We start from the raw sequence: 22757 nt of genomic DNA on the forward strand, positions 1-22757 counted from the left end.
GTATAATATCATAGAACCAACTTGTACAGTTGAAACGGCTGACACAATTCTTTAATTTCTTTAAACGCATAAGGTTAACATGAGAAACTCCAGAGCCAGAGCCACTGGGGCGGAGCCTGAAAGGATTTTTGAGGTAAGAATATGTCTACATGTTAGTCAGCTATCATCATACCAAATTTCAGCCTTGTCGGTTTAGTATTTTTCGCGTTTACTTGTCACAAACATCCATCCATCCATCCATCTATTCATCCATACATCCATATATCCAAACTTTCTTACTTATAATATTAGTAGGATAAGTGTTATCTGCTGTAATATTGCTTGTTTACGGATAGTTTTTTATCAAACTTGGCTAATTTATTTATTTCATACTAAGCTAATAATATTTTTCTAAAAATCACACTTCCTTACCCTCCCTGTAGGCAGCAAACCTATGTACTCGTTAAACCTAATGTTATTGAATTATATTTAATTGAAAATAAAGTCACACAAATGGAAATTTGCTTAGATTGCAGGTTTGCTGCGGTGGGGGTATTATGGAATTTTAATTGATGTAGAAAGAAGACTTTGTGGTAGTACATGATTAACTCTTATTTATATAAGATACTAAATAAATCAATCCCGTTGGTCACAATTAGTAGCGCCGGTCGCTTGTTATTTGAACAGCTACTGCAAACCAGCGCTACTGCAGTATTAGTATTTGCTATTTAAAAAAATAGCTACTGTTTTTAGCAGCTATACCCGTTACTTGCAACGGTGTCAGTATGCAAAAGAGACAATGTTGGTTCTTTGAAAATGCCAAATGGTTTCACTCCTACCATTTAATTTAGAAACAAAATTGAACTGTATTACTTAACTTGATAATAGTACATTTTTGTTAACTCATACTGTAAATACCTATTTAGGCTACCTAAGATACAAAACCAATGATAGATTTTAAAGTATAATAAAAGAATGTGTTTAATGGTTTGCACTGTAAACGAAAAGCTATTACAATTAGTAGTTCCAAACCGAAAAATAGAAATAAATATGGAAAATAGGGTAGTTTTCTAACACATTTTAGTGAAATTATAATCAGGCAAATGGAAATTAGCTCAGTTTATAGATTTGCTGCGGCAGGGGGTTTATATTACTGTTTACACAAAAATAAATAAAAAAATAAACCTCATAAAACTCAGGATAAGGGGCTAGGTTGATACGGCAATGATTATAGAATCTTAATTATTTCCTATATCCATGAATGATTTTTTACAACGAATTATTCCCTGTAAAATATTATTACAGCATTTCACAAATATTATAACAGACTCAGTATAATAGATGCATAAATATAAACAAATGAAGTAACTGAAAGAAAATATACTAATGAAATTACATTAACATATGGTTTGACAGCTCCATTTAAGTAATGTTAAATAATGTTTACATTCGGGCTAGTGACATCATTATTTTAAATTTATAATTCTTACCATCTCTGTTCTAATATTCGTGCAGTATTTAATATGTTTGAACCAGCTGTGTCGAATTGTGAAATCCAAATTCATTTGACAGTTAGTTCTGCGTTTACATTTTTAAACTTTGTAGGTTTGTTCTTTGTTACCATGGATACCATCAATCAATATTTACTTTAAAATCTCTCACCTCAAATTTTTGAAAGCCCACGGGGCAGAGCCCTAGGACAATATCGAAGCGGGAATAGTTCTATATGTATCCTCGGAGCTGTAGCTTCATTTGCTGTGTGCAATTTGAGCCCAGTCGGTTCAGAGGTTTTTGAGATTAGCTCACACAAACACACAGACAGACACACACCCGCACATATACACAGACACCACCTCTTCTTTATAATAATCCATTAAACAAATCAAAAAATTATATTTTGTGAAATTGAACACTTAACTTATATTTTGTACAGCTGAAAATATCAATTTTTACAACAATCTAGTACAATGTCTGTTCATTTAAACCTTTGTGTTGCAATTGTAGATCTTTTTTCTTAACCTAATTAGATTGTACTTTATCTGAAGGTTAAAATCATTCAAGAGACGTATTTTTTGTCCTCATGCCTTTTATATTAAAACCAGTTAACTTGTACTTTTTTTACTTACTTACAACATATACAGTTTATACATAAGCAGTATATTGAATTTAATATTTTTAACCACTGTACTTGATGAGACTTTTTCTCCTTAAAGAAGAGCAAGTTCAATAGAACCGCCGTGCAAACCTAATTTCCATTTGCCTGAACGATTTTCAATTAAATCTATTTAAATTAAATTAGGTTTAACGATTACCTAGATTTGCTGCTACAGGGAGGCTATCAAAGTGCTATTTGAAATAAAATATGAATAGCTTAGTATGAAATAAATAAATTTGACAAGTTTTTATCAAAATATGTCTATAAACAAACAAACTACACATTTTACAATGTTGTCCATAATAATAACATGGGAATTTTAAATTTATATTTGAATTTTCTCAGTAACCAATAACGTACAAAAACACATTGATGTAATTAATTATTTGTTTTTTAAGTTCTTTAAATGATAAGAGAGAGATTAGTAAATTTTATGTTTTCAGGGTGAAAAATTAGAAAAACCAATGTTGACCCCATAAAACCCCCTATAAAACCTCTTTCCCATGGTTACATCATGCTAGTTGGCGAACTCGTTCAAGTTTATCCCGCCGCACACCTTCAAACCAAATTTCATCAAAATCGGACAAAAACTACTCAAGTTGTCGCGATCACGGACACATACCTAAAAAAATTTATATATATATACCGTATACATATTTAACATTAACGGATGGTGTTTTTGGCCTCTGGGGACATCAAAATGAAAAAGTAAATTGGTCTTGGGCCCAGGTCTTACTGTGCCATCTGGTAATAGATATTTCCCTATAAGGAAATTCGCTAAAACTGAGAATTCAACTATTTTTGGTACTTAGTCAGGATAGTGTTACATCCAAACTAAATTAATCTTGTCCAAAAGGTTACAGGTTAAATCTGGATAAAATTTATCCTTTTGATTATTTTTTTACTGGGCCCAGATCTCTAGATGTTCTCTGTCAATGGGCTTTTCATAAATGATGCTGACTTAAGAAACAGCTGATTACAGCCAATAGCAAAGTTACTCCAAACATCTCACTCCAATCTACGGGTGAGGTTCATAACTCCAAGTTTTCATAACTCCAAGTACTTTTAAATACAACATTTCATAACTCCAAGTAAAATTATGTCCAAAGTAAATTAAAACCAAAATATCATAAGACCAAGTTTCATAACTCCAAGCGTTCATAACTCCAAGATTCATAAGTCCAAGTTAAAATAAAACCAAGTAAATTAAAATACAAAATTTCATAACTCCAAACGTACAGATTTGCAAGGACCACAAGTCCAAGTTTCATAACTCCAAGGGTTCATAACACCAAGTTTCATAACTCCAAGTGACAATGGGTACAGTCCGTGCAGGAAACGATAACGTACGCACACACACGCACCCATTACACACACACATGCTGGAAGAGCGTTTCCGATGTTGGCGAGACTATTCGAAGTGGTGTGTTCCCTGTCGCTTTGCACGTTCGTCTAAATTGTAATACAAATAGTGAGAGGATGAAATTTACATATTTAAATTCAGCGTAAACTGATGTTTAATACTATATAAATACAATTTAGTTCGTGCAGATGATTAATGTTTAATAATGGAAAATATGAAAAGGTTGTTCAATGTAAACATGAAAAAGTAAGTGAGCGAGGATTTTTTTTATTTTTTGGTCAGATGAAAACTTTCAGCGAGAAAAGTATAGATAATAAGATGTTCTTCAATTTTTGTTCCAAACATTTTTTCGTAAGACTTTTAGTTTGTCCAATAATCGACTTAGATGACCACCACGAGGTATGAATGAATTAGTTTACGCGCACGGTATTTTAGCAATTGCCGTCTTCCAACAACAATATTAAGGAAATACAGTATTAGTTCACGTTTTAAAATTTCTAAACTATGAAAAATATTTAGTCTTAACTTCTTCAGCTGTATGTACGAAATTTCGAAATTTTTTCTACATAATATTCGTGGTGCACAACTCAAATAAGTCGTAGTGCCTTTTTTTCCACTATTTTTCATCTCCTATTTTTCGGAAAAAATTTACACAGGATTAATCCAGGTTAAGGTTTTATCTTGTAGCATTCATTTGTAAATATAAAATTTGATTATAGTTACAATTACTTGTTCCCTCATAACTCTTTATTCCGTAACAAATATGAGAGTGTATGTTAGCAAAGTAAATTGTACGCAAAATGTCTGTAGTGCATAATGGGTTTAATAAAAAAATACCATATTTAAAATTTTAAAAATACTATCTAGATTTGTATGATCCAAACAAGCGGATATGTTTTTGAGTAAATACATCTATACTTAATACTAGATTGTTTTATTTGAGTCAAATAGAAGGCATTTATCATTTAGGTATTATTTAAGTACCTTAATGAGTTAAGTACTTTAATATAAGAATTGATGTCGTCCAGTGGTCAAAACTCGACCACAATCCAAATAAAATATGAACTTATCTATATTTATCCCACGCTGAAAATCAAACATGTGATGATTGTGTACCAGTCTTCAATTTGTTTTGATTTTCTGTATATTTATCGTTGTTATTGCGTCACCAGAATTTTAACTCATAATCCAAATGTTAGTTTTTTTGTTTATGTTAAATTCGTTTTCGTACTTATTTTTCATCATTTTTTTAATTTATTAAGTTGTTCTGGTTATCTACAGGAAAATATGTTTCTAACAGTATGCGTAGATTTTCCTTGCGATGCACACGAGCTGAGAAAAGGGCCTTAAAGAAACATATTTGCCTATTAATATATAGATATAGCTAATACTCGTCATACCAATAAAGAGAATAAATAAGCAGACACAAGAAGGATCTTATATAAGAAACATAATTTAATGTAGGCTATTCTAATAGCCAGTGAAATTTATTTTTGTAAACTTCACAAGAGAGATAATAGTAATAATAATCGAAAGTATATAGTAACTTAAAATTAGTGCAATTCTGTTCACTGCCGCAAACATTTTATCAGTACTGTTCACCTTCGTACTGTAGTACTGGCTCATCCCTTGCTTTGCTGGATACGTTACACGCACAGATCTGTAGTCTTATGTGGACGGGCAAATGTTAAAAATTTTTAAATACTTTTTAAAATAATAAATAAATAATAAATAAATTTTTAAATAGTTGGAACACATAATTCTTCATCCAAACTCTATGGTTCTTGAGAGTCACTTAATTGTATACACAATATATGTAAGCAATATCAGTTGTGTGTTTTTAGCTAATTTCCCATATAGGGAATAAGCTATTACCGTAGTGCTCATGTAAGACCTGGACCCGGACCGAATTAATTTTCGTTTTGAGAGCCCTAGAGGCCAAAAACACCATCCGTTCCTTTTTTGTTACATTTTTTAGACAAATTAAAATATGATATTATGGAGCTATTTATGTTGCAAGCGCTAATAAGTGGATGATACTTAAATAATTTGTAGAGGACGGATTGTCCAATTAATTTGTTTGTGGCGTCAAACCATATGTTTATTAGTCTAGGAGCTAGGCCAAGTCCCGTGTGCACTTTAATGTGCCTCCAGTTTTGTTGTGGGGCTTTGTTTAACACCTTTGGGAGCTTAAAAAAATACTGGTCACGTGGTCCAAATCATGGTCGTTTGGCCGCCATATTGGAAAATGGCCGCCAAAACGCTAGATTATTTGCTAATACGTATCTCCGCACCCAGTGGTCCGATTTTAATTTTCTAAAGCTCATTTTACTCCTTATGTGATTGCAAACAATTTTTGTATTTACACTTTTTTGCTAAACCCATTATTTATTAAGATAAATTAACATTTAAAATATTTCCAGTAACGTTGTGGAAATTATTGTTGGTTAATGCGTCCATTCGTTCCAAAAACTTAAAAGTATCGATAGCCCCAGTATTTCGCTCCGCTACTGTCGCTAGCGATATAAACCGTCAGCTTTTTACATGTCTGATTCATTGTTTACGGTTTCTTGTTTGTTCGTTTAGTTGGTAAAATATGGTTGGTTTTAGTGCAAGGTTATTTCTCACGTTTATAAACTGCGATGTGAATAAACTTTAAGTAGGTATTTACTTATACTTATCTTAAGTAAATAGTCCAATGTGAATAAAACATAAGTAATTTCTTTTTTTAAGTGTTTACTTTTTTCTATAAGTACCTATTTACTTTAAGCACACAATGTTAATTTAATGGAAAATTTTACTTACCTCTAAATAAGTATTTAATACCCAAAGAAATTAAGCCAAACGTACCAATAAGAGCAGCAATGGATAATTTTGATCACCTAGAGCAAACCCCTTCTGGTATTGGAGGCAGTCATGACACAGTACTGGTAATATTTCAAAATGAAAGTAACAATGTTGAAGATATCCCCGAAGTAAACCAAAGCATAGGACTAGTCAACAAAGGAATGCGATCTTTTCACAGTCTCCTGCCATGTCAAGAGCTTAAATATTTTAAAAAACCAGTGCAAAGAGGAGAAATCAGTGAGACGTTTACGGTAGCACCTAAAACTAACCTTATCCTGCCTGCTTCATCAGCTAAAGAACAGGATATGATCTGGAGTTTGTGCAGATATTTCGCAAGCAGAGAAAGTGACCCTAATGAATGTAAGATACCTACCTGGAGTGCATTCAACAGTATGATATCGAGTGAACATATCCCACAGACTAAAACTGCTTTTACCCCTATATTGCCACACCCTGCGACCGAATTTAGTTCAATATATACGTGCATGAAAAATTTTCAAGACTGTCTGACAAAAGTAAATCAAAAGTCAGGATCCCTTTGGTCTGATGAGGGAGTGTACAGAATAGCCAAAGAAATACAACTGCTGCGACCAGAAGAGTTTTCTAATATTTTTCTTGGCTTAGGAGCTTTTCATCTTGCTAAAGACGTTATGGCTTGTTTTGGAAATATTTAGCAGAAAGTGGAGTAAAAAATATTTTCGTTGAAACTGAAACGTTTGGACCAAACATTGTCGAGAATGTGCTTACTGGGAAACATTATTCTCGTGCTATAAGAGGATTTTCCATGCTAGCTGAAGCTTTGCAACGTTTATTACTTGAAAAATTCATGGAGAGTAACAATTTTTCAGAAACCACAGCCAAAGAACTTAAGGGTTTAACAGAGTGCATCAAGATTAAAGATTCGACACGTACAAACACTCAAGTCAAGACTCTCAAACAGCAAATTTCAAATATTATGGAAGAAATAGAAAAATTTGCTATAGAAAAAGGTAGAGAAAATGAGACGTTTCGGTATTGGTACCAATTCTTGACACATCTTTTTCCTATATTACGAGATCTTACACGCGCACAGAGAGAAGGGAATTGGGATCTAAATATTAGTGCCTTAATGCGGTCAATACCACTCTTCTTTGCATTTGACAAGACAAACTATTCTCGGTGGGCAAGTGTTTTTTTAGAGGACTGCTTACGTCTTCCTCTGGATTTCCCTGATATCTATGCGGATTTCAAAGCCGGAAATTTTGTTGTGAAAAATACTCAGCGAAAGTTCAGTTGTGTGGCTATGGATCAAGCACTGGAACAAAATTACAACAAACCAGCTAAAGGCCAAGGAGGAATCATCGGAGTAACAAGAAGAAGAGAAGCTGTGTTGCTTCATGATCTAATCAAACACGAGAAAGCCCAAATAGTAAAAGTTTTGCATGATTTATGTGGCCTTGTCTATGAAGATGAATACACTCTGCACCACGAATTTTCAAACAACACTACAACTGCTGATGAGCTATGCGTTAGAAGAATTGTGACTTTCATGAAGAAGCAAGGAAATCCATTCATGCATACAAGCTCTAGCTGTGGAAAAGAACTACAAAATGTTATTACTAAACAAAAGATAGATCGTGGAATGATCACTGATCTTTTAGACTGCATACAAGTAGGAGAAACAGCCCACACTCAGTTTCGGAGTGAACGATTTGAAGATAAGTCACTCAGTCTAATGCAACCAATTAAGAGACTAAAAAAAAGAGTAGTAAACCCCATAATCCGTTAGAAGTGGACGTAAAGAATGAAACCGCCCATGCTCTGCGTTTAATTGACATTTCACGGTGTCGAGGATATGACATAAATCATCTTTTGTCCTATGAATTAACTTCTACATCTTTGTTTTTGACCAGAAATGGATTTCTGACAAAATCAGATAAATCGCAGCTGGTTCATGAACTTGAAAAAAAGTTACAAACACCGCCAAATTCCGAAACCCCTCAATCACCTGGCAAAGCAACAGTTATAGATTTTATGGCATTTGCAAGGAAGGTACCAACTAAATCTTTAAAACTGAAGACATATGAAGAATTGGTACGAAGCATTTGGCTAGCTATATCCCAAGCATCTTACAAAAGTGAACGCATCGATATTGTTTTCGACGTTTATAATGAAAAAAGTGTTAAAGGGTTTGAGAGGTCCAAGCGATCAAGGAAACAATCTGTAGAATATGGAGCCCCAAATGACAACACGCCACTTCCTGTGGATACTGACGCTTTCTGGGCCTCATCTAAAAACAAAGAATTGTTGTAAGCTTACTTTTTTGAATGGATATCCCGGAAAGAGGATTCATTCACTGCGTCTTCTATCATTTATCTCGGTGGTGTAGTAAAAGATGGTCAGCCAAGATGTTTTGCTATTGAAAACGGGATAGTTGAAGAAGAGCCTACTTTGGAACCCGAACATGAAGAAGCCGATGACAGGATCTTAAGCCATATTTCTCACATAACATTGTCTTCAAAATTAAGCAACGTAGTTATCTGTTCTACTGATACGGATGTTTTTGTTAGTGCACTCTATCAATACCTACAGAAGTGGAAAAGCTTAGGACTTAAAGAGCTGTGGATTGCTTTTGGAGTAGGCAAAACATCGCGGTACATCCCACTTCACTCCTTTGAAGACAGAGTACCACTTACTGTTTTAACAGCTTTACCAGCCATTCACTCTTTAACCGGCTGCGACACTACAAGCAAGGTTAGTACGAAATTAGCAGCTTTAAAAACAGCTGAATCCTGTGCAGGAGACCTCTTGGTAGAGTTTGGAAAAGGGCCATTAAATGAGGACATGGAAAAAAAAGCAGAAGAATTTTTGGTTCGAGCACTTTCTTCAAGTTCATCAACAATGGATAAATTGCGTTTTCATCAGTTCCATCACAAGAAACTACGAAACTTTCAAGATTTAGCACCAACCTCAAGATCTATCCGTCTTCATATAAAAAGAAGCTACTTGCAATGTTACAAATGGATCCATGCTTTGGAACCATCTGAGAAACTTAATCCCTTGGACTATGGTTATGTAGAGGAAGGTGATTCTCTGATTCCACAAGTGACAGATGATCCAACGTTCCCTGAAGATTTCCCTAAGCCATGTAATTGCCAGACGTGTTTCAGAGAAACTGTATGTCCCTGTAGAAGATTGAAAGTAATGTGCTGTGACTTTTGTAAATGTAAGAGTAGTGTTTCAGACAATTGCAAGAACCCTCATACATAATTTTGCAATTCTTGTTCTTGATAAGATTTGAAACCCTAAGTTTTGGAAGACTATGTCTCTATATAACTTTTATCAGTAGGTAAATAGTAATGTCTCTATGTAAGTTAATAGTAAACATATATTTTAAACACACGTTTAAGTCTTTTAATATATTTTTTATTGATAGTTTTAAGCTTTTGGAACGAATGGACGCATTAACCAACAATTATTTCCACAACGTTACTGGAAATATTTTAAATGTTAATTTATCTTAATAAATAATGGGTTTAGCAAAAAAGTGTAAATACAAGAATTGTTTGCAATCACATAAGGAGTAAAATGAGCTTTAGAAAATTAAAATCGGACCACTGGGTGCGGAGATACGTATTAGCAAATAATCTAGCGTTTTGGCGGCCATTTTCCAATATGGCGGCCAAACGACCATGATTTGGACCACGTGACCAGTATTTTTTTTAGCTCCCAAAGGTGTTAAACAAAGCCCCACAACAAAACTGGGGGCACATTAAAGTGCACACGGGACTTGGCCTAGCTCCTAGACTATATGGGAGTAAGGAATCTGTTACCAATACTAACTAGTGTACATTTTGCTCGAATTCGAGCAATTGCAAGGTACTGGTATTACAGAAATTATTTCAAAACAATAACAGTAATATTTACAATGAGTTTAAAAGAGTCTACTCAAAGCTTACTGGTGTGTATCATATGGAGATACTCACGATGTACATAACAGTAACCAACATTTCCTGTAAATATTTTATCATATTTCATAACCTGTTATTGCTTTTTAATGTTTTCTACAATCATTTCCTGACTTATAGCCGCATAAGGTTGTCCATGTTTATCTTCGTTATTGATAAACCTATGCATGATACCACCCTTGTCGCCAGCTATAAGTTTACAAATTTAAGTAATTCTTTAATAAGGATAGAATCTGTTTTCATCACCATAAGGACTTCCTGTTGTCTGCCACAATTTTATTTGTTCAATTGGTGTATTTTTTGTTTAGTTGCAATAACGTTAGTTATATTTACCTGAGAAAATGCAAAGTTAAAGACCTTCTGTTGTTCAGTTGATTTTTGTTTCCCTTAGCATTATATGAATAATAAGCCTTCAGTAAAATGTTGGTAAGGGGCTCTTGGATATTTTCATAGGCTATTATTAAAATTGCTTGACTTTTATGAAAACATAGATTAATGTCATTGACGTACCAGATTTATTTGGCTTTAGAGGGCTTTCCTCTGAAATTATCACTAAGTTAAGTCCATGTTTCCTAATAAAATTTGTAGCACTTCGGCTAACCCTCGGTCATAGTTTGTAGGAATCTGAATCTTGTAGGTGTTCTTCATTATACAGGCTAATGACGATGGTTAATTCTTTAAAAAAAATATCTCTATTTCTTCTACTATGGGGCGTTCTATGACTTTTAATGTTTCTATAATTTGCAAATGGGTTCTTTCAATGATTTATTTTTTAAAGATCTAATTTTTGTATGACGCTTTTCTTTGAAATGCAGCTTAAATATTGACAGCAATTAAACTATATAGCTGATCAAAATTTTAACATTTATGATCTTCATAAGGATAACATGGGAACCTTTAAAGCCACTGGGGTAGAGCCCAAGGGACTTTTTCAAATCCAGTTCAAGGCCAGTTTGCAAATCTACGTGACAGCTCTTTCCAATGATACGTCAATGGATAAAATCGGTTAAGAAATGACGGAGGAGTTCAACCGACAAACTTCGTGTACGCGTATTAATTATATAGATATACGTATCACGTTTCGTTTAGCCTACAGGCAGGAAATGTCGCTCATTACTAAAATATTAATTAATTCTTTTAATAATGACTCTAGAGAAGAGTTAGAAAATTAAAAGTTGTAGAACAATACAGTTAACAAAAGTGGTCCTGTAACATTTGGTCATAACTTGAACCCATATGACATTATGGATCCTTTCATGTTCTGGAATTCTCGGCGAGTGCCCGAGCTGCTCCAGCAAGGTGGTTTGGTTGAGCCTGTTTTGGAAAGTGGATAAAAATGTACACTTACACGCCCATTATTGTTAAAAAATTGCTTAAGCCGTTATAACGTTAAAATGTGTATAAAGAAATATGAGCTATAACTGTATTCAGTGAGTGTTTGGATTTAAGCACCCCTCCCCCCTGCTATCTGCTCAATATTGCAAGCAGACAACTGCATTGTACACCTAGTGTAAATTACCTAAAATGTAAAGTTAAAACTGTGAAACACAGGAACGTTTCTCATCCAAAGTCCCCGTGCAATCTCTAGTGTTCACTTGGTAATACATGTGTATTACAAAGTATAGGGTGTTTTCAACTCCCCACGTGAGTGTTAACGTTTCGTAAAAAGTACAAGTTCCTGTATAAGGTAATGTTTTTCTTTTTGCAAAAGACTCTAAAAGTAATGAAAGGACATTTTTTATTTACATTTATTTCGATAACAAACAAGTGTTTTTGACATATAAATAAATTTGTTTGCACAAAACTTGTGTGTATTACGATCCCCCCCCCCCCTAAAAACTGTTTTTTTAGTAGTACGTTTTAGGGAAAAATAATACCTTTACCATTCACAGACATAATATAATCTTTTAAAAATTATATATTTTCCGGGTAGTACATATGCTAGTTATTCAATATCAAACAGTTCAATGACAAAATACATATTTTTTAATACAACAAATGGTTTATATGCAAAACTTGACCAAATACACACACACAAATTGCAGTTGGTAAAAGAAATATATTATTTACATTGTATAACTTAAAATAAATAACTCTTTCATATTGGAAAAAGTATACAGTAAAATAAACTTAAATAACAACAAAAAATGTTATTTACCAATTATTATTAGTGTTAATACAATTATAACAAATATGTAATAACGGGGTGTCAAAAACACCCCACGCGAGTACATACGTTAGTAAAACCCGCGCGAGTAGTTAAAGGTTAAAGTATACCTTTAGCATAGAAGTAAGAAGTATAGCAATTAATTAATCTGTAAGTATATAACAAAATTACATAATCGTTTGACAGGCGACGGTAGGTATATAGATACAATGATGCGGCAAAGGCTGCTGACAGTATTACAGCGGAGCGGACAGCGCAGGAACTTGTGGCGCTGACTGTACTACACATTCCACTTGGAGATATGAGACTCCACTCAACTTTTGGAGTTATGAGACTCTGGTTTAATTTTTACTTGGACTTATGAAACTTTGGAGTTATGATATCTTGGACTTATGAAACTTTGGAGTTATGATCACTTGCACTTATATTTTTCTTGGAGTAATGAAATTATCCCTTTTCGGGTACTTGTAGTTGTGAAACTTTGGATTAAATATAATTTGGAGTTATGATCTCTTGGACTTATGAAACTTTGGAGTTATGATCACTTGGAGTTGTGAAACCTTGGAGTTATGAGATGATCCCCAATCTACTCTCTCCCACATTGCAGAACAATACACACCTAAGTATGTGTCACTGTCTTGAATTATCGATTATCAATTGAAATGGAGGCGTAGCCAAAGAGTGAAGAATGAATGTAGAATAGAGTAAAATGATCTGTGTAGCATTTTTACTGACTAAGATCAGCTGTTTCATTAGCCTGGATCATTTATTTAAAGACCTATGGTTAGGAACAGCTGGATCCAGTTTTGAATGATCTAAAAGCTAAAATGACTTTTCTCAGGATCGATGGCAACCTTTTGATTGTTAGGTGAGAACTTTAACCACTCAGCTACCCAGGTGGACTGATAAGATAATGATATCTCTTGTACGAGATGCAGCAGTGCACGTTTCTCATGATGCAGAAACTTTTGTTAGCTAAACTTTATTCATTAATAATTTTCCAGGTAACATTTCACAGTCCAGCTGAGCTACCCGCTCTAGCTCATCCCTCAACGTACGTACGCACAGATCACCAAACCATGGTCAAAATCACCCCTGACATCAAAGTTACTGACAAAATCCTGAGAAAATGGACCCCTGCTCAAAGAGGATGTTTCTTTGAGGACGAGCGATTCCTCAAGTTCTTCAATATATACACAGAGAAAAACTGTGACCTCGAGTGTGAAGCGAATATTTCTTTGTCGAGGTGTGGATGTGTGCCTTTTTACGCCCCTCGTAAGTGTGGTTTGACTCAATTAAGAAGCAAAATTATTTTGATTGTTTGAAATTGGACCCACCTGCCATTGATCATGGGATGTTAATTAATGGTGTTGGTTCAATAATCAGTTGATCCTACCTGGGATAAACCTTTGACTATTGATACAACTAGACATGCCATCCCCACGTTAAACGTTTTTTTTATCGAAATCATTGTAGTTGATGCGAGCCACTGACCGATTGTGCTTATGTCAATTCATAATTTCTCTATATATTTAATACACAGTTGTAAGTCTGTTTTCTCAGTGACTACTGGACCGATATACAAGATTTATGTGCCAAATTGAAGGCAATAATGCGCAGATTTGCCGAATCTCCTTAGTATATACGTTTTTCTAAGGGCTACGACATTCAGCCCTTCAAAGGCCGAGTCATTACAATTTTTATTGAAGAATATGAAATTAGTTATAGCTATAAACCATTTGTAGGCTGTGAGTTATTTGTTATTATTTTTATAACAGAACCGTCGAATTAAAAAAGTAAAGAACAGTGATGGTGTTTAATATGGTCTGGGAGTCCCTACAAAAAATCTGACTCTTTTGAATTGGGATCGTTAAATTGGATTTGTCAATACTGCAAATCTATGAATTTTTCGAGACACAACAGACTAAGAGGGGCACAAATACATTGTCCTCATGTTGTCCCAAGGGGAAGGTAAAATTTGCTCCTTATCAACATTCTGAGTTCATGGAAAATCTTATCAACAGGGGGGCTACATCCAATGTAAAAGAAACAAAAACGCTTTCAAAAACCTATTTGAATAATATAACATCATACAACTATACAATTTGTAATGGTGAGTTCTGCTGAGTCTCACTTAGATGATTCAAAATCTGATGATCTATATAATTTTAAGATCAACGACTCCTTTTACCATAAGATTGGTCCGTTAATACCCTCTAACATTGTTTTTTATTGATGACATTATTCCCGTGGCGGAGCACGGGTGGTTAACTAGTTTCTGTTAAATACACAAACTTTTTTCCAATTTTAACTGATGGAATTACTCATTGTGAGCTGTAGCAACTGATGACCCATCAACAAAAATTAAGATAGAAAATACAATTATAGACACTAGCGAATTCTGTGACTAGCTCACTCAACTACGTTCTTTTTAATAAAAACTGGTCCATATGGATGGGAAGTCTAATTCGGAACACAATAGTCAATGACTAAGCCAAACATTCAATACATTCCCCATTCATCCTTCACACTCATATTCAGGTTCATGGTGTTCCTGACTTGGTGTAATAATAACAAGGTTGAAATTATAGTTCTACATGTGTTTGCCAATTTTCCTGGAAATTGGCTAATCCTGGAACTATGAATCGACGAATTTGCAGTCATCTTGTCGATTTGAGGGCCTCACGGCGGCCATCTTGGAAAAACCCGACTTCCGGTTGTCCGATTTTGGTAGACTTTTTTCCTGGTACTTTCTACACCTATTACTACCAAAAACCGTCGAAAAACCATTTGTTGGAATTTGTTCTATCTCAAGTGCCTATATTTACTCGACTAATGTTTTTCTTCTCACTTTTAATTACTGACAACAGCTGGAGTTTCATAACAATTTTTGTTTCCCATGTTAATCTTATGGAGAAATACAAAACTTTAAAGGGCCCCAGGGCCTCATTCTAAAATTATTTTGATAAAAAGAAAGTTTCCTGCACAACTTCACGTTACGCTCTTTCCAATGACACCAAAAACATGTCAATCAGTTCAGTAGTTTCGGAGGAGTAATTGTCACAAAAATCCTGCTTGCGTATTAAATAAGTACTAGTGGTCGTCCTGTGGTCGAAACTCGACCAAAAATAATTAATGTACAGACTTCTCTATTTTCTCCCCACACTGTAAATAAAACATGTGATTGGAATTTCTTACCTTTGTTTTGATTTTCTGTTTACATTTTGTTGTTATTTCGTCACCATCATGGCAACTCATATGGTCCATGTTAATTTTTTGAAGTTTTCAAATTCATTTTTTGTGCTTATTTGTTAGCCTATTTTAATTTTTAAAGGCATTCTGCACATCTACAGGAAAATATCTTTCTAACAGTATGCGTAGATTTTCCCTGCGATGCACACGAGCTGAGAAAAAAGGTTTTAAAGAAACATGCTTGCCTATTAATATATAGATAGAAGATAGATAACCGTATGATATATTTGCAAAAACAACTGCTATCAAATAATTTTGGATCAGATCAACTTTGTTTGGTTTAACTCATCCAAAAGTAATTATTTAACCAACTAGCATTACAGTTTTAAATAAAATAGTTACTTGACCTCCTTATACTTCATAAATTTGTTTTCCAGGTACAAAGGGCATTCCAGTTTGTGGACCTTTAAAGCAACCATGTGTCCTGGAAAGTATAAGTAAGTATTTCAATAGCTTTTGACTTTTTTAGCGAATTTCCCTATAGGGAAGTAGCTATTACCGTAGGTGGCACGGTAAGACCTAGACCCGGGACCGATTTACTTTTTCATTTTGATGTCCCCAGAGGCCAAAAACACTAGTCGTTCAAATTTTTATATATGTATATATATATATATATATATATATATATATACGTCCGTGAACGCGATAACTTGAGTAATTTTTGTCCGATTTTGATGAAATTTGGTTTAAAGGTGTAAAGCGGGATAAACTTGAATGAGTTCGCGAACCAGCACGATCGGACCATGGGAACGGGGCTTTACGGGGGGTTTTATGGGGTAAAAATTGGTTTTTCTCACTTTTGACCCTCAAAACACAAAATTTCCCAATTTCTCTTTAGACCTTTTTAAAGAGCTTAAAAAAACAAATAATTTAGTATATAAAAGTATTTTTGTTCAAATATTAGTAACGGAGAAAATTAAAAAATTGTAAATTTAAAATTCCCATGTTATTCTTATGGAGAAAATTGTCAAATGTTGTAGTTTGCTTGTTTATGAATATATTTTGATCAAACTTATTTGAGCAAATTTATTTATTTTGTACTAAGCTATCAATATTTTACTCAAAAACACACTTTATTAGTTTCCTTGTAGCAGCAAACCTAGGTACTCGTTAAACCTAATGTTATTAAAATATATTTAACTGAAAATCAATTCAGACAAATGGAAATTCGCTTAGTCAGCAGGTTTGCTGCGGCGGGGGTATTATTGTATAGGAGAGCACTTCACCTTTGCCTTCTCCTTGGTTTTTGACCTGCAGAAATGCATGGAGTGAAGCAAAACGTCAAGAGAATGAAAAGTTGTAGCAAAATTGAATATTTATGCTACAACTATTGTTAAATCCTTAACGGGGTTGGTTATAGGTACAGCACAGAACTTCGGCCGCTGAGGTCCCGGGTTCAAATCCCGCGCCAAGTGGATTTTATATAAGTGATAATGCTGCAACCCCTAGGTCTAGCCTGAAGTAATGTGAAAAACAATTCCGGGCTTGTGCCTAGCGTCTTAGGACAAAGAAGTCCTCAACTATATGGGTTTTATTACCTGTCATGCAGTTCCAAAAGTAACAAACGTGTTACATGTTTCGGCAAGAAGCTATCATAAAACACTTCAGTCCAGGAATTATATTGCTTGATTAGCTTTGTTGATGTTTAAAAAGGACACACATTCACGCACAGGACACACAAACAGATACAAAAAATCTGGTAATGTTGTGTTTCTGTGATTGGCTTATTTCTTTACAAAAACTGATTATTTCTGTGTCGTATCCGTATGTGTGTTGAACGGGTGTCCGTATTCAAACATCAACGAAGCTAATGAAGCAGATTAAATTTATCCACTCGTCTGAAGTGTCTTACGATGGCATTCCGCCAAAACACGTAATATGATTGTTACTTTTCGAACTGCATATGACAGATCATCAGAACCCATATAATTTTCAGGTTCGCGGCTATCAAAATTATTTATTATAAATCCTCAGCATCGCTGCAATGATTCAAAATCTTGTAACTTACCTAAACTTTTTTAAGGAAAACTGTAAATTAATTTAGTTTACTATAAAAAAACCTCTAATTTAAAAATATTATTATTGCTTAGAGGGCTTGAATTTCTTTGTAAATAATTTCTACCCCAGTAAATTTAAATGTTATTCTATAATTGAAATAAATAAAAACAACTTACAACACTTTTTACTCTGAAAAGCACACAAAAATGCATCGTTTAAAAAGTTGAATACATTTTTTTTACTATGAATTTTTTAAAGTGTATGAAAACAGTACTTTAATTGTTTAGTTTTGACTCAGTTCACAAAATGTGACATCTGATTATTATTTTTTATTATTTTAGTTATTTTTTTACAAGCTATCAAATCAATTTCAGGTAAATTGCTAGACCCTCTGTCTACAGGCTGTAACTGTAAGCCATCTTGTTTTGAGATAAACTACAAAATAGATGTGGCTTACTATCCGAGGAACTGGACAACAGCAACTACCAAAGGGTTCAAATTTGAAGGTGTTGAACAAATCTTGGAGTAAGTAAATTTAAATTACCTATAGTTATCTTTTTTGTAAATCCGTCAGAAAGTAACTGATTATGAAGGGATAAGTACTTAATCCACTGGCTGTGGTATAACTTTAGAAAACATTGAGCTCATAGCTTTTCCTGAAGGCTCAATGGTAAAACATCCAGGCCCACAGCTTGCATGTGATGTGCTATGACCCCGAGATAATTGCCATCTAAGCTAACCTACCTTTTGGTGAAATTTTTCTCTTCCTTCCTTGCGTCCCCAACAAACCTTAAGCATCTTGCGCCCTTGTTCTGGGCCCACTGTGCTCATTTAAAGCCTTGAACACATCCACTGATACTGGTGTAAACTATGTAAAATGCTGTTAACACTCCCAACATTTGCTCCTTCAATCAGCAAAGTTTATAGTTTTGAAATTATTTGTTTGACAAAAAATTTTGCCAGTTATAAATGTGAGTGTACAAAACACAACAAACACTATAATATATTTTAAATACCCCCGTAGGAGTAAACCAGCAGACTAAGCGGATTTCCATTAGTTGTTTACTTTTTCTCTATAAGAATAACATGGGAATTTTTAATTTAAAATTTTGAAATTTTCTTTCTAAACAATAACCGTACAAAAGGACTTTAATATACTAAATTATTTGTTTTCCAAGCTTTTCAAAATGGTTTAGAGAGATATTGAGAAATTTTATGTTTTGAGAGTAAAACATTGAAAAAATATATTTTTACTTAATAAAACCCCCCATAATGGTTCACATGGTCCGATCATGCTGGTTCGCAACTCATTCAAATACATGTAGGTTTACAAGTTATTTTCTAAATTTTATCAAAATTGGATGATGTTTGCTCGAGTTATTGTGCCAATGGATGTATATGAATTTGATAGGATGGTGTTTTGACCTCTAGGCACATCAAAACAAAAAATTAAATCGGTCCCAAGTCCCGGTCTTACCATGATACCTAAGGTATTAGCAGTATTATTAGGTGTTATTAGGTAGTATTATTAGGTGATATAAGGTATATTCCCTATGTGAGAAATTTGCTAAATGTGATTTGTAAGAAAGACATAATTTTCAGGAACAATTATGCACATTTGACAGTCCAATATCAGACACAGAAGGTAACTGCCATGAAGCGGATTGCAGTGTTTGGACTGAGTGACTTCATAGGTAAATATTTGTTTTATTATTTATTAAATACAATTAACAAGAAATGTATAAACTCATACTTTGATAAAGGTGTCACACACCTAGGTGGATAAATTAGCTGAATACAAGGTGAGTGTAGAATGGAGATGATAAGTGTAGCTTTGTTACTTGATCAGCTGTTTATTTTCAGGACCATTTTTCAAGCCCAATGATCAAGAACAGCTGGATTCAATTTTGAAACATTCAAATGACTTTTTTTCAGAATTGAATTGACAACCTGGAAGGGATTGATCTCTTCCTTGCGTCCCCAACTTATCTAAAACACAAGCGTCTAGGCAGCCAGAGCAACTCCGAGGATCGTGGATCAGAACACCCCCCACCACCGCACCATGTTGTACGCTTTCGAATCATACCGGCGCATCAGCATAGCCTAACTGTTGGCGGATAATTGTTATTTCTATCACTGTCGCTGTCAAAACGTATCGTTTGTAGCTTAAATTTAAATTAAAAGTAATTAAACTGTCATAACCTAACCAAACTAACCAAACTTGCTTATAATGAAAAACTCGAATGAAGGTTTACTAATCAAAAAAATAGTTCTGTTCTAAAAATAAAATTATAAAAGTCTTAAATTCAATTTTTTAAATTTTTAATTATAAAATTAAACTGTCATAACCTAACCAAACCAACCAAACTTGCTGATATGAAAAAAATTGTTGACAAAAAGTTAGTGCTACCGCTACCAGCGGGATTCGAACACGGCACCTATCGATTATCAGCCCGACACGCTATCCACTACACTACCAAGGCTCATGACTTAGCTCTGTATTGTTGCGGTAATGGTTGACGTCACGCCATCGGCACGGAGCGGTGGTGGGAGGTTTTCTGATCTGATCCACGATCATCGGAGTTGCACTGGCTGCCTAGATGCTTATATTTAATACCTCTCACTCACCCTGGGCTCTTTTACCAAAGCTGTTTCTACTATATTACCTAAATATTTTGTGTATACATAAATTTACATAAACAACAGAATTACCTCAACGTAAATTTCACTTATTTGTGGGTTTCACGAAAATAAATAATTAATAAACTAAAGCTAATAATCATATTAATTTATTTTCCAGCTAACATCGGAGGCCTCCTAGGACTATTCTTGGGATTTAGTTTCCTCAGTTTGTTTGAAATCTTCTACTTTTGTACTCTGCGGTTCAAAAATAAGAAAGGTAACAGTAACTCCAACATAAGAAAATTACAACGTAAAATATTATCTATATGTATAAATTGTAAAAAAAATTGTGACTGTTATAACTGTATTTTAGTCTACTGCAGACCAAATACTACCAACACACACACTTTCAAATTTTGTAAAATAAACAGGTTAGAGAAGAACAAATATTGTTCAGCTCTTATTGGAAAAATTGGACCAAGTTAAGTCAAACTTAGCTCTACTTCTCCAATTTATCTAGAAGTATTGCAAAAGTAATAATTTTGCCATATGTATCCATCAGTTTCTTCAATAAAAATGTGTCAATTTTCAGTTACTTTTTTAGATGAAGAGTGTTTTAAGCCAATTAGAGAGACTCATTTAAACAAGTTTGATCAAAATGACAGAATAATACTTGTAGACGGAACTAATAAAACAGACTCTCAACATCGACATAATATTCTTATAAAACTAGATAATCAAAACAATCAATGCTGAAATTTTATTGACTGAACTGCCGTATTTTATATCTTTATCTGTAAAAATCTTATATTTAACTTATTATCTTATATTATTAATACACGGCAGGTAATTCTAAGATGCTTCCCACCAACCAACATCAGATGGATGCCGACTCATTAGACAAACCACAGCACGAGATTTCGCAGCCGACCCTCCACAGCATCTTGTGTGTGTCAAGTGAAGTGCAGGCTGTTACGCCCAATCCAAGCGCTAGTCCCTCCCGACACCTTGCTCCTGGCCCACATTCCTATGTGGAAGTGATACAGGGCAGTGCAAGTGTCAGTGTCAGTAATGTGAATCAAGTTTATACTGCAGGTTCTGGAGATGGTGTTGCTTCATCAAATATTCCTGCTTTAGAAATTTGCCCAGAAAAGAAGCAGAAACTATAAATCCAGCAAACAATTTGATTCACCAGCAAACACTATTAACAAAAGTAACATTACCTCAAAAATACAACTCTCTCCTCCAAGGGGTGAATAAAAAAGTTGAAGAACTTGAATTGTTTATTTTATATTTAAAATATATTGTAATGTTGAAATTGTATGTATGAAAGAGCACTGTGTAAAAAAGATAGTAGCTATTTGCTTAAAAGAATGTTAAACCTTAGTTTGGCAGATGGCTATTTTAGAGAAAAATTGGAGGGAGGTTCTGTTATATTAATCCATAACTCTTTGACTTATGTTGTAAGAAATGATTTTTAAAAGATATTTAAAGAAGAATTTTTAGTTGGAGGATAATTTATTCAGATTAATTCACGAGTAATATTAATAGTATCAATTTATAGAATACCTGGCAATAAAGTTACAAAGGAATTCCTAAGGAAGCTTAATAATTTGTTTAAATTATATCAAAAGAAAAGAAATTTATTTAAATTCAAATGGCGTCAGATATTGATTTATTGGTTAAGGATACAAATCCAGACCGATTTCCGAATATTGTTAGTAGATATGGTTATAATGTACATTGTTTTGAAGCTACCAGAACCAATCAATCAGTTTCTTTATTGAGATTTCTTCAAGAAATGCAATAGTGTCATATTTGAATTTTCATCTTGCTTGACAATTTTGATCGATGAATTCCTATAGTAAATAGAATGGTTGATCCATTAGCCAGTCTTTGAGTTTCCTCTTGAGGTCTTGATTTCTTAAGGTCTTCAAGTGGTTGGGCAGGCTATTGAAGACCTTTGTCCCATGTAGTGCTTCCTGCTGTATTGAGTTGTATGTTTTGCTGGGTAGTCTGTAGCTCTTCGAGTGTTGTGAGAGTAAGAATATTTTCCTCTTGTATGTTCACTCTATTGAGTATAGTTAATCATTGCAAGGATGTATAGTGATTCACAGTCGTGGTTTTTAGTGATTTATAAGCTTCCCTGCAGCTTTCTTTAGGGCTGAGGTCAGCTAGCGTTATTGTAGCTTTTTTCTGAAGTCGCAGTATTCTTGTAAGGTTCTGATCTGTGGTTCCACCCCAGACCACTAATCCATATCTTTTGTGGGACTCTACTAAGGCATAGTATGCAGTATTAGTTGCCTCCTGTATTCCTATCAGTTTAATTCTACACAGTACATAAATTCCAGATCCTAGTTTTTTGCTCAGGCTATTTACATGTTCTGTCCAAGAGAGTTTAGCATTGATGGTCATGCCTAGTAGTTT

General features: G+C 34.1%; 1 protein-coding gene across 1 annotated transcript; it reads left to right on the forward strand.

Annotated features, from left to right (window-relative positions):
- The first annotated feature begins 13534 nt into the window (after positions 1-13534).
- On the forward strand, positions 13535-21766 carry LOC128996058 (pickpocket protein 28-like). The gene is made up of 6 exons (XM_054421209.1): positions 13535-13733; positions 16088-16147; positions 18083-18233; positions 19311-19402; positions 20509-20607; positions 21177-21766. The coding sequence occupies exons 1-6, from the start codon at positions 13538-13540 to the stop codon at positions 21497-21499; spliced, it is 921 nt and encodes a 306-aa protein (XP_054277184.1). The 5' UTR covers positions 13535-13537; the 3' UTR covers positions 21500-21766.
- The last annotated feature ends 991 nt before the right edge of the window (positions 21767-22757 follow it).

Source organism: Macrosteles quadrilineatus, unplaced genomic scaffold (assembly GCF_028750875.1).
Source record: "Macrosteles quadrilineatus isolate MER2022 unplaced genomic scaffold, UCM_ALF_1.0 Scaffold_5__1_contigs__length_97177068, whole genome shotgun sequence".
NCBI lineage: Eukaryota > Metazoa > Arthropoda > Insecta > Hemiptera > Cicadellidae > Macrosteles > Macrosteles quadrilineatus.